This window comes from Uranotaenia lowii, unplaced genomic scaffold (assembly GCF_029784155.1).
Source record: "Uranotaenia lowii strain MFRU-FL unplaced genomic scaffold, ASM2978415v1 HiC_scaffold_96, whole genome shotgun sequence".
NCBI lineage: Eukaryota > Metazoa > Arthropoda > Insecta > Diptera > Culicidae > Uranotaenia > Uranotaenia lowii.
Genome location: NW_026598933.1, coordinates 13,450 through 26,402, shown reverse-complemented (window position 1 = coordinate 26,402; position 12,953 = coordinate 13,450). Strand labels below are relative to the sequence as shown.

Genomic DNA, 12,953 nt, shown 5'->3' with positions numbered 1-12,953 from the left:
CGCTGAATCCACCTGCGTTGCGTAAATTCATGGCCTCCTCCGTTCGACTAATCCGGTCAGGTTCGGCTTTTCCGGCTGGAGGATAACGTGGAATACACCTCAAAGCTCTATGGGCCGATCTGAAACAAAATGATATTTAAGAACACTTACCATTCTATTCCGATTTTCACATATTAGGCACAAAGCAAAACTTGTTCCTAGAATGACAAAACAGCTTAACCTCAATGAACGGGTTCAGCGAATAATTACTTTTTTTTAGAAGAATTGTACCGTTTTGTTTAGCTCAATCCAGGTCAATTACACCTCGCTACGAGGTAAGTTTTACCTTATTTGATTTTACCTTTTTTTCTAGGTGAATTATACTTTTTTATCGAGCTCAATTCAGATGAACTTCACCTCGCTACAAGGTAAGATTTACCTTTTTTGGATTCACCTTTTTTCTCGGTGAATTGTACCTTTTTTCCAACCTCGATTCAGGTAAATTTTACCTCACTGTGAGGTGAGTTTCACCTCGAAGAGGTAGAAGTTACCTTTTTGGCTTTCACGAGCGTTCACCTTTGCTAACTCGGTAAATTTTACCTTTTTATTGTTTTCCGTGAAAAGCATTCGGTCGACTTAACCATGAAAACATCTGGGTGGCTTTAAGGCGACGAGGAGTCCCAGAGAAACTAGTAGTCCATCTCATCGAAGCACAGTACGAGGCATTTTCGTGTAAGGTCCAATCCCGGTAACTGCTGGAGTGAGACAGGGATGTATTTTATCACCGCTACTTTTTCTCATCGTAATGGATGAGATTCTTACTGGATCGATCGACTGTGCATCGAAAGCTAGGATTGCCGTGGAATGGAGCAGCTAAACGACCTTGACCTGGCAGACTATATTGTTTTACTCGACCAAAGACAACAAGACATGCAGAGCAAACTCGACGACTTCACCGAAAGCACCAAGGCAACAGATCTCAAAGACCAAGTCATTGGAGATCAACACAGGAAATCCCTGCAGTTTCATGGTAGCTGGGCAACAAGTTGAGAAAGTGGAGTGCTTCCAATATCTTGGTCGCCAGATTACGCCTGATGGTGGTACCAAGAAAGATATCGAAACCCGGATCAGAAAAGCTCGATTTGCATTTTCGAGTCTCCGCAACATCTGGCGCTCAAGTCAGATAAATCTACGAACGAAAATCCGAATCTTCAACTCAAACGTCAAATCCGTATTTCTGTACGGGTGCGAAACTTGGTGCACATTTGCGGTAAAAACGCGAAAACTGCAAATATTTGTAAACCGCTGCCTTCGGAGTATCATCCGCGCTTGGTGGCCTGGATCTCAAATGAGGAACTACATCGCCGGTGTCATCAAAGGGCGCTAGAAAGCGAGATTCGGGAACGTAAGTGGAGATGGATTGGGCACATGCTGCGAAAAGATGAGAACGAGATTTGCAGAGAGGCGCTTGAATGGAATCCAGAAGGACATCGAAGAAGAAGCAGACCCAGAAACTCGTGGCGGCAAAGCCTAGCCGCCGTAATACGAACTGTCGACAAGAGTCTTGACTGGGACCAAGTGAAGACGCTATCTTCGGATCGTCAACAACGGAGGTCTTTTACCACAAACCTATGCACCGGAGGATCTGCGCGGGAACATTAGGTTAGTAAGTAAATAGAATTAGTGCAATGTTAGCCGCTTATCTAGAAAGTGGTTACGTGAAAGCTCTCTGCATAGGATTTCACGTTCTCCAACGTCGAAACTCCACGTTGGTTTACAAAAAATCAGGAAAATTTATGTTCAAAGATTCCAATTCCGATAAGTACCATCTTTGTATGGTTTATGATTGTAATTATGATCTTATATACCTATATGTTATTAATGAAGTAATGAAATGCGCTCTTAACGGTTTGTTGTAGCGTAATTTACTGACGATATTTCATTCTTTGTGGTGCTGAAGCCTCTGGAAGAAAACGTGACTTCGTCATCCCATCGAAGCAGGCTGAGCGGAAAAACAATTATACCTATACCTATACCTTCTACTTTTATAGAATTATACCGTTGTTAAAGCTTTCAAACTTTTCCACCGATAAGGCGATGTTGGGACAACACAGTAGTGTGTTGATTCAGAATTATCTCGTCAGCAATTTGCAAAGGTTCAACTGCATCTCTTATCATTTAAATTGTAATAGTTTATTATTTTGTTTCTAGAGGGGGGGAGCAGAATCTGTGTAATGAACTATTGTTGTCATAAATAATACTGTAAATTTTATTTTTAGTTTACAAAACCTCTGTAGAATTGTTGATATAAATTTTCAAGTTTAAAATATTTTTCCTTTTCATGTGAATACTTGAAATATAGTAGAGATCAATTAAATTGGTTGATTTTCGAATTATTGATGATCGACCTCAACCGAATGGGATGAATCATCCAATAGGATGAAAATCCCTGAAGAAGAAAAATGATCGGCCTCTATTGATCTATTAGGTAAACATACAGTTCGTTGAGAAAATAAATCAATCCAGAAGACATTTAACGAGCTAAAATTGCAACTTAGTTCATAATTGATCAAAGTGGAAAGGGTTATCAGAAAAAAAAACCGGGTTGCATTCATATAAAATGGGATGACAGTTGTCGCGATCAGCAGTAAAACTTCACAACCATGGCACCGAAGCAGAACTTAGCGGCCGTCTTGCATGGACCAAACGATCTGCGCATCGAGGAACGGCCCATGCCGCAGCCGGCGTCGAACGAAGTCCTGCTGGAGATCGACAGTTGCGGCATCTGCGGTACGGACATCCACTTTCTCAAGGAAGGTGGTTTTGGGTCCGAGATGTTGATACGACCGTTGGTGTTGGGTCACGAGTCTTCCGGTGTAGTCCGTCAGCTAGGCCGTGATGTGAAACACCTGAAGGTGGGCGATCGGGTTGCGATCGAACCTGCTGCCGGTTGCCGCATGTGCGATCTGTGTAAAGTGGGCAAGTACAATGTCTGCTTAAACGGACGGCATTGTCCTACACCCAATCACGATGGAAATTGTTCCAACTACTTCACCATGTATGCGGACAACTGTTTCAAGCTACCGGATCACGTTTCCATGGAGGAAGGTGCCATGTTAGAGCCGTTGGCGTGTGCGATATATGCGGCTCGACGCGCCGAGATACCCCTTGGTAGTAGGGTCGTAATTTTCGGTGCCGGTCCAATTGGATTGATGTGTTTGATTGCGGCTAAAGCTATGGGAGCTACTCGAACAGTGGTTCTAGACCTGGCGAGAGTTTCACATCGCTTGGAGTTGGCCAAAAAGCTTGGCGCAACAGGAGTTATTGCCATAGGGACTAAAGATCGTGAAGATGATCTGGTACAGAAAATAAAGGCGATTCTAGGTGGACCCGCTGATCGAGTACTGGAATGCAGCGGTTCCCAACCGGGTATGAGGATATCAATCAAATCGACCCGTAATGCCGGTAAGATCTGTCTGGTAGGCCTTGGCAATCATGACGTGCAGCTACCCATGGTGGACGCCATTTCCCGTGAAATTGACATTACTACCTCTATGAGGTTTAATCACGAGTAAGTAGTCAAACTAGAATAGGTAATCGATTTTTTAATCATTCATTTTTCGCTACCAAACAGCTTTCCGGCGGCGTTGGAGGTGGTGGCCAGTGGCTATGTCAACATCAAACCATTAGCGTCCCATCACTTTGATCTGAAAAACGTTCATGAGGCATTCAGGGTGGCCGAGCAAAGTGAGGGCAACAAAGTGATTATCCATCTGGTTCCCCGTGATACGAACAACAGGAGCAAGTTTTCCAACTAGAATTTGGAATGGGAAATAAATGTTGGAAATTTGAAGTGGTGATTAGCTAAGCTAAACAAACAGGAGAATATACAGATTTAAAAAAACGTAAAAAATACGCATGTGCAGAACAAAGATGACACTCTCATTATTTTTATTATCACAGTCACAGTAACCAATTTGTCAACAAAGTAGGTAATCGGTCTTTATGGAAGTCATTAACAAAAAAAAAAAAATAGAATAAAATATCTTTGATACAACTCAAAAACACTATCTACCGTTTTTTCAATTCGGTTTGTTCTAGCGTATTGGCAGTGTTTAAAAAGGTAGTTCGTTTGTAAAATTGTGTCTACTTTTTTTTTAATGATACGAATTCAAAGAACCTCTAGCAAAGATTGCGTTTTTATGCAGAACTGAAATTTGGCCTGGAGAGGAGCGCTGATGTGGTCTAGCGGATAAGGCTTCAGAAAGTATACTTGACGATCGTATATTTCGCTCGCCTTCGATCTTGTTGAAGTAACCGAGTGGAAAATCGTTCAAAAAAGATTTCCAGGCATGAACTTAACAAAAAATGTTTCTTATGGAAAATAACGGAGAGTAAGTGAAAACGCGAGTGGTTTCAACGAGATACTAAACAAGAGTGATTTATTTGCAATTCTCAAACATCGGACTACTATGACCAATTATTAATTCTCCGATTACTACGATCAACATCCCCCCTTAATCGAGAATTCTTGAATTCCAAGGAAGGACCTGACTTCCTGTAGTTTCTGTACCTGAACCGCCTTGGTGAGAGTTTCCGACATTCGATTAGTTGACTCGACTTGGAATAGTTCAATGGTTTTCTCCTTGAGCCAATAATATCGTCAAACTCGGACTTGTTGCCGAAAACTGCTCTGTTGACCTCTCCGGATAACGGACCACCCGGAATAGCGACCCTTGAATCTGGCTGTACCATTTTGTCTGTCCTCCTCTTTTCGGACCCTTTTTCAATATTCGAATCTGCTTCGGGGAATCGGAAAACTTCCTCGTCGCCTTGCGTGCGAATTCGAAATCCTTTCAAAACAACGTTGCAACTATTTGGCACCTTCTTGGTCCGGTGATTGTGGATGCGACAGCCTTTCGTCCCAGTTGAATGACCGTCGAAAATTCCAGCTTTTGACTTAGCTTCCCGCGTCCGACGCTTCACTGTGGGTCTATTCAAATGCCCAATCTTTCTGTGCCAACACGCCAAATCTTCTTTTGGCGTTGCCGCAAATGCAACGTCTTTGCCATACCGACGAAGTTTGTAGAGACCATCTTGCTGATCGCCCATCGCAATGACTTCGTCTTTGGAGTTGTAAACCGTGCACGAATCTCTCGTAAACACAACTCGATGTCCGAAAGTGCCGAAACTACAAATCTGGCTTACGGACAATAAATTCGTCGCCAAATCTGGAATGCACATAACTTCTTTTATTTTTAAAGTGCTACACTCACCTAAAACGTCTGCTGTGAGAGTTGCGTTTCCTTTGGCCACAACCGAACTTTTCATATTGTTAGCCACGACGATAGATTCCTTCACTGGAAGTGCATAATCCAGTACCTCTCGATTGTTACACATGTGCGATGAAGAACCGGAATCAAAAATCCAGGGATAGTTCGATTTCGCACAACGTTTCCGCACCATGAATGAAGAGTGCCTGTCCGGTTTCCGTGGACACTCGACAGCGTGATGCCCCTTCTGGTTGCACCTATAGCACACGATAGCTGACTTGTCTGGCTTACCGCTCGTAATCCTTTTCGGTTGACTTCGATGATTACCATAAAACGCCCTCTCGCAACTCGTTGCATCATCATCCGGCCACTTGATGTCCTGCAAAATCTTTGCTCGTATAGTGTCCGCCGTCATGTTGATTCCTGACGCCTCGAGACCCATCACCATTGGTTCATACTGCTTCGGAAGTCCCATCAGAAGAATGTTCGACATCCACCGGTCGTTGACTTCGAACCCGATCTCAGCTAGCTTGGTCTCGTGGTCATCAGCGAATTGACGTACACCTCGACCGATTCACAATCCACTAGCCGTATCCCGGTCATCTGCCGAAGAAGGCCAGATTCCCGAAGATATCCGGTTTCTTGAAACGCTGCTTTTAGGCCATTCCACGCTTCTTTAGCTGTCTGCGCGTTCTGTACCAAGCTGTAATTGATTGGCTCGATACTCAGACAGATGGTTGCCAGAGCCCGTTCCGACAATTGCTGGGATGGTTCTTCCGCCGTAATCGCTGCCCATGTTCCTTCACGGGTGAGAACCATTTTCATTGTAAATGACCAAGAGCTGTAATTTTCTTGGCCACGCAATCGCTCCGACAAAGGTAGGGAAATGCTGCCACCTGCAATCTGCGCTCTCGCAATCGTTTCGCTTCCCGCTTGACTGCTTCCTGAGAAATTCGCTTGCTGGCCGTTCCCACTGGACATCGGTGCCCTCGAAAGTACCCCGCTCCGCGCTTGTTGGCCATTCGATCCGCCTTGTCCAGTCATCCTCTTGCCAAAACAGAAAATTTTCACCACGTGTGAAAAATTTTCAACTTTGTTATCTCGTCGCTATGACACCCGCTTCTGGGCTCATAACCTTATGGAAAATAACGGAGAGTAAGTGAAAACGCGAGTGGTTTCAACGAGATACTAAACAAGAGTGATTTATTTGCAATTCTTAAACATCGGACTACTATGACCAATTATTAATTCTCCGATTACTACGATCAACAGTTTCAAACCAATGTACCGTGCGAGACCGAATACTTACCTACCTAAGGATCCTTCTCCGATTGTCCAAGGCATAGGGCTGAGATAAAAGAACTCCGCAGCTGGAGATCCGGAGACAGCCTCTTCTTTGCTACCAGTCAAGGTTTTCGTCAACTGTGCGGATTTCAGCGGCTAAACTACGCCGCCACGAGCTTCTGGGCCTGCCTCTTCTTCGATGCCCATCTGGGTTCCAAGTTCCAGGCAAACCTCGTCTTCATCTCATCGCAGCGTGTGCCCCATTCCATCTCCACTTACGTTACCGAATCTCGATTTCGAGCGCCCTTTGATGACACCGGCGATGTAGTTTCACGTTTGAGATCCAGTTGCCAGGCCACCAAGCGCGGATAATATTCCGCAGGCAGCGATTCACAAAAACTTGCAGTTTTCGCGTCGTCCCCGAATATGTGCACAAAGTTTCGCACCCGTACAACAATACGGATTTGACGTTTGAGTTGAAGATTCGGATTTTCGTTCGTTGAAAGATCTGACGTGAGCGCCAGATGTTTCGGAGACTCGCAAACGCAAATCGGGCTTTTCTGATCCGGCTTTCAATGTCTTTCTTGGTACCACCATCAGGTGTAATCTGGCTACCAAGATACTGGAAGCGCTCCACTTTCTCAACCTGTTGCCCAGCTTCCACGAAATTGGAACGATTTTCTGTGTTGATTTTCTTTTTCCGACATTGACTTTGAAACCTGCTGCCTTGGAGCTTTCAGTGAGGTCGTCAAGTTTGCTCTGCATGTCTTTGTCTTTGAATAAGTAAAACAATATCGTCAAGGTCGTTCGGTTGCTTTATTGTCGAAGGATTGCACGGAAATCCTCTGTTTGATCTACAGTTAATCGAACCAGTCATCCATTCCGATGACAAAGAGTAACGGTGATGGGATACACCCTTGTCTCACTCCAGCAGTTACCGGGATGGGATCGGACAAGACACCTTTGTACAAGACCTTGCACGAAAATGCCTCGTATTTACTTCTTCGATGAGATGGACTAGTTTCTCTGGGACTTCTCGTCGTCTTTTAACAGCCCAGAAGTTTTCGTCGTGAACCGGTCGAATGTTTTTTTTCAAAATCAACCAACACCAGCAGAAGAGAGTCCTGGAATTCGTTGATTTGTTTCAGTATGATTCGTAGCGTTGTGATGTGGCCCACACATGATCGTCCGGAACGGAATCCAGCTTGTTGCCGTCGGAGTGTAGCGTCGATTCTCTCCTGGATCCTGTTCAGGATCACTTTGCAGAGTACTTTGAGGGTTGTACAGATCAACGTTATGCCTCGCCAGTTACCGCACTCTATCAGGTCTTCTTTCTTTGGGACCTTTACGAGGATAGTCTGCATCTTGTCGGCCGGGAATGTTGCAGTATCCCAGGCGCTTTGTTGGATTTCATGTCTTTGATTGCCGCTTCTTTTTCAGTCAGCGAGGGCGCTTCCGAGTTAACGCCATTAATATGACTTACTGTTGGCGCTTCGAGCTGCGGGTTCTGTTGGCCATTGCTTTTCGTGACTCGGAAGAATTGCTCGAAGTGCTCAGTATATCGATTGAGCTGATCTGTTCGACCGATCAATAACTGACCTGTTCGGTCTTTTAGCGGCATTCTAGCGTTAGTCCTTGCAACACTAAGGCGGCGTGAAATTTCATAGAGACAATTTAAGAAATCTGAAAGAATACATGTATTTTTGAGCAGTTAAACCAAATTTTCAATTTTCAAAATCTAAAGACACCCGGCGCAAATTGTCAGATTATGAATAACAAACAAGGAAACTTCCAACAAGTGTTTGACCGTCGTTAAGCTACCCTTTAGAGTGGACCAATTGGGCTCAAAATTTGTATGTTGCCTTCTGCTGGGCCCATGGAATTGAGCTCCCTAGGTTTGAAATTAAAAAAAAAAACAAATCTACTCCTATTTTGGACCACCCTACTGTAAATTCGTGGAATATTTGTATCGGATATCAGGAGAAATGAAATTTTCCGAAATCTGGGGAGGTTTCCATTCAAAATTCGTATAAATTCAGCACTTTTCCTGTGGTTCGGAGAGGTATTATCTCAAGCAGAAAATATTCATTCATATGATTTTCTTCCGATACATTAATGGATGTATACATTCTTAATTTTTGCATCAAAGCTTCAGCTGACATCAAAAGTAGGTTGAAAATTTCGCAAAAAAAGCTCTAACAATCATCTCTGCCATACATATGGAGACGTTCTCTTGTTTCGAGATGCGGAAAATCGACATTCGTTAGCTAGCAAAACAAACATGATAAGATGTGTTTTGTTGTTTTTGTTTCTATATTCAGCCAGCCGGGCCCATAAAACCCCAAGCGTTGCTGGTGTTGGTTTCTATAATAGATTATCTCCCGTGGGGCGTTCTTATTATTATCGCTTTGACTTTCTCGGTGACCGGCCACTACGTAGATTTTGGGTTCACTGCGTTTGTTGGCTATACTTATTGTACCGGATAGAGTCTTGTATCCAAATGGCGAAGGATAATCTAACTGCTGTGTTGTATGGGATTGAAGATCTCCGCTTGGTGAGTAGTTTGTGAGTTAAGAAAAAGATTCGAATTTTTAACTGAAGTGCTACTCTATTGTAGGAACAACGTCCCATCCCCATACCGAAGGACGATGGTAAGTGATACTTCGATAAGAATTTAGCCCAAAAAATCTAATGCTATTATTCCCGAAATATAGAGGTGCTGCTGGAGATGGACAGTGTCGGAATATGTGGATCCGACGTGCACTATCTGACCAATGGTCGCATCGGAGATTTCATCCTCACGAAGCCGATGGTGATCGGACACGAAGCTTCCGGTGTTGTTAGCAAAGTAGGAGCTAGCGTTAAGAATCTCAAACCCGGTGATCGCGTTGCAATTGAACCGGGACATGGCTGTCGAGTTTGTGAATTCTGTAAAACCGGTCGGTACAATCTATGTGCTGAGATGATTTTCTGCGCGACGCCACCGTACGATGGCAATTTGACTCGGTACTACACGCACCCTGCCGATTTCTGCTACAAGCTCCCGGACCACGTCACCATGGAAGAAGGGGCCCTGCTGGAGCCGCTTTCAGTTGGAGTTCATGCATGCAGGCGAGCTGGTGTCGGTCTCGGTTCTCGCGTTCTGGTACTAGGAGCTGGACCGATCGGATTGGTAACGTTGATTACGGCGAGGTCTATGGGCGCTGGAAGAATAGTTGTAACCGATTTGCTACAAAACCGCCTGGATGTAGCAAAAGAACTTGGGGCTGATGCGACCTTGGTCATCGAAAAAGGAGTCTCAGAGCAGGATGTAGTTAAGAAAATACATGCCCTTTTCGGTGGTACCGCACCAGATAAGACGATCGATTGCAGCGGAGCTGAGGCAACCAGTAGACTGTCGATTTTGGCAACAGAATCGGGCGGTTGTGCTGTTCTTGTAGGAATGGGCCCTCCGGAAGTTAAGCTGCCCTTGGTCAATGCTTTGGCACGAGAGGTTGACATCCGTGGCGTGTTTCGTTACTGCAACGAGTGAGTAATTTCTGTCATATTTCGTAATCATAGGATAAAAAATAATTTCATTCTTCTCGAACGACAGCTATCCGGCAGCGCTCGCTCTGGTGGCCAGCGGCAAGATCAATGTGAAACGTCTGATTACGCACCACTTCAATATCGAAGAAACGGCCGAAGCTTTCAACACGTCCCGGCATGGGCTGGGAGGGGCAATCAAAGTTATGATCCATGTACAACCTCGCGACAAGAATAACAAAAAATAAATATCCGAGTATATATTTACATTCGTCACACCATTTTTACTGATATTAACAGATAAGTTTTACGTAAGCTCATTTCATCCTCAATTTCAAGTTGACTTGTTTAAAAAAACAGTCCAAATAAAATTTTAACGGCTAGGGATGAATTATCCGATAGAATGAAAATCCCAGAAAAAAAACAACCGAAAAATCTTTCCAATCGTGAAAAGAAAAAAAAATGAATATTTCGTTCTGCATTCGTCTGCTTTTTTTCCTTTCCATAAATATAAGGATACCTTAATGATGTCAAGTTTTGCTATCGTGTCGAACTCTGCATACAAAATTATGCTATTACAGCAGCCTGCTTTTGATAGCAAACCTATTCTCCCCTTACTGTTAAAAAAAAAGCTTGAAGCCTTTATTAGGCCTAATTTTACTATCGTAGAGAATTCTGCAGCAAATTTTCGGCAAGGGTCAAGTTGCTTCAACAGCATGTTTTCATTTCTTTCGAGCTTGGAAATTAAATTTAGGGCCTTTATCAAAGCTGTGAACATATTTATAGTTTTTCAACTCATCAAAGCTATGTAGAAAACCACTTAAAAGTTTGATTTTGTTCCGGCACCTTCCCCTGACATACTTCGACATTAGGCACCTGCTCCGTTGTTAAGACAGTCCAGCATCATCCAGCTTTACTGGTCTTGCCCGAGGTCACTGGATTGTATGCTTCTGTCGAACAATCAGCACCCTTCCATCTCGACTTCAATTTTTTTTTAAATTTATTTGATCTTTAAGATTTTAACCCTTCGTTCCATAAAGTAACAAACTTGCAACAATGAATGTTTGGAAAAAAAGAAAAATCGTATTTTATTTGAATTTTTTTTCTTAATGTATATACACTCCATTTCCGACTGTTTAAAACGATTTTTAAGGAAGGATAAAAAATCATGAAATGAAGGGTTATCATCTGGATGTCATTCATCCCTCAAATCTCGACTTCAAGAAAGCGGATTACGATGTCATCTCCCGTATCCTGGTCACCATCGACTTGGAATCTGAATTCGATTTATTGAATCCCAATGCTGCGGTCGAAACCTTTCCGCATATCTCAAATTACGTTATAGCACACAATTTTCGAGAATTCGCGGACTCCCTGGTTTACGAAAGAACTGCATCGAGTTAAGACGGCGAGGAGATGTACCCTTAGAAATAAGTCCTCCCAAACTAAGAATGTATAGGGTAACGGACTTATTTTGGACCACCTTGTCTAGCTCTCTTATAAAGCAACTAATAATAAAAAAAATAGTGCATTACATTAAGTGCCCGAGCTTCAACAACATTTGCTAAAAATTTTATGATTATTTGTTTTATAAGAGAGCTAGACAAGGTGATCCAAAATTGGTCCTCTGGTCCAAAATAAGTCCGTTACTCTATATCAGTGGTTTTCAAACTTTTTTCTCTCAGCGCCCCCTTTTGAAAAATTGTCGAGCTAAACGCCCCCCTGGGCAAATTTCAGAAAATCTTTAAAAAATGTTAATCTTAATCGTTGAAAAACCATTAGCTTTCAGCTATATGTTGTTGCAAGATTTTACTCAAAATTAATTCCAATTTATATGAGGCCTCCAAACATAACATACGCGTTTTTCTAGAAATAAGCTTTTATGCACTCATACTCTTTTTCTCTAAGGGCATCATATTGCTTAAAACCTCCAGTAAACAGTTAATTCCATTTAAAGTTTCCTCGACAAAATTCTATAGTCAACATTGATTTGAATTATTGAATACAAACGGACTACTGTTAAGCTGGTGGAATAACGTAAAAAAAGTATTTTTTCTTGATATCTGAATTTCAATCCTTTTCAATTTATGCAGAATTCACGGTTCTTTAAGTTTAAATTAGATTCTACTAACTGAATTGCGTCAATGTTAGTGATACTAATATACTAATAAGAACTTATAATAAAAATTCCCTTTCCTGATTTTTTTTTTCATTTTTTCTTTCAAAAAAATCTATCATTAAATCATAAATTACGCCTTTTAACTTAGATTTTTTCGAAGGTTTAGCAGATTTTTAAGACAATACATTTTAAAGATTATCAAGCTTTCTAAAATTAATTAAAAATCAAGCCATTTAAAATTTATCCTTTTCAGCATAACCCAAAATAATCTAACAAAACCATCATGTAAGAGCGTATACAAAATCTGTGACAATTAAAAAAAAATATTTTAAATGCATTTTTAGACATTAATTGACATTATTGAGATAAAGGATCAAACATTTGCTTGCAGCTTTGTGAAATTATAGATATTTTAGTCTTGAACTTGATGTTTAGTTCTTTAACGTAATTTCGTTGTTTTGCATTGAATTTACTCATTGTTATTTCAAATCAACGTTGTTCTGTGATTTGTGAAAATGGAAATTACGACCTCACCGCCCCCTTGAGCCCTTACACCGCCCCCCAAACTTCAAAATTGAGCTCACCGCCCCCCTGGAAGCTCTCAACGCCCTCAAGGGGGCGGTAGGGACCACTTTGAAAACCACTGCTCTATATCGAAGACTGAACTCCGATAATAAAAAAGCCAGTAGATAATCGTTGTTACCAAAACTAGCTTTTCCAAGTACAACGTAACCTCAAGTCTAACCCAAAATCGTTCTGGAAGCATGTCAAAA

The 12,953-nt window shown here is 42.3% G+C and overlaps 2 protein-coding genes across 3 annotated transcripts; both read left to right on the top strand.

Annotated features, from left to right (window-relative positions):
• The first annotated feature begins 2,615 nt into the window (after positions 1 to 2,615).
• LOC129761008 (sorbitol dehydrogenase-like) lies at positions 2,616 to 3,922 on the top strand. Its single transcript, XM_055758712.1, has 2 exons — positions 2,616 to 3,550; positions 3,614 to 3,922. The coding sequence occupies exons 1-2, from the start codon at positions 2,643 to 2,645 to the stop codon at positions 3,795 to 3,797; spliced, it is 1,092 nt and encodes a 363-aa protein (XP_055614687.1). The 5' UTR covers positions 2,616 to 2,642; the 3' UTR covers positions 3,798 to 3,922.
• A 65-nt stretch (positions 3,923 to 3,987) lies between these two features.
• Positions 3,988 to 10,328, top strand: LOC129761005 (sorbitol dehydrogenase-like). 2 transcript variants are annotated; one of them, XM_055758709.1, is made up of 5 exons: positions 3,988 to 4,102; positions 8,858 to 9,090; positions 9,154 to 9,187; positions 9,251 to 10,064; positions 10,132 to 10,328. In XM_055758709.1, exons 2-5 carry the CDS (start codon positions 9,037 to 9,039, stop codon positions 10,307 to 10,309), a joined length of 1,080 nt encoding a protein of 359 aa, XP_055614684.1. In that variant the 5' UTR covers positions 3,988 to 4,102; positions 8,858 to 9,036; the 3' UTR covers positions 10,310 to 10,328. The 2 variants fall into 2 exon arrangements, with proteins under 2 accessions (XP_055614684.1, XP_055614683.1); XM_055758708.1 differs by lacking the exon at positions 3,988 to 4,102 and having other exon boundaries at positions 8,761 to 9,090.
• Positions 10,329 to 12,953: the final 2,625 nt, after the last annotated feature.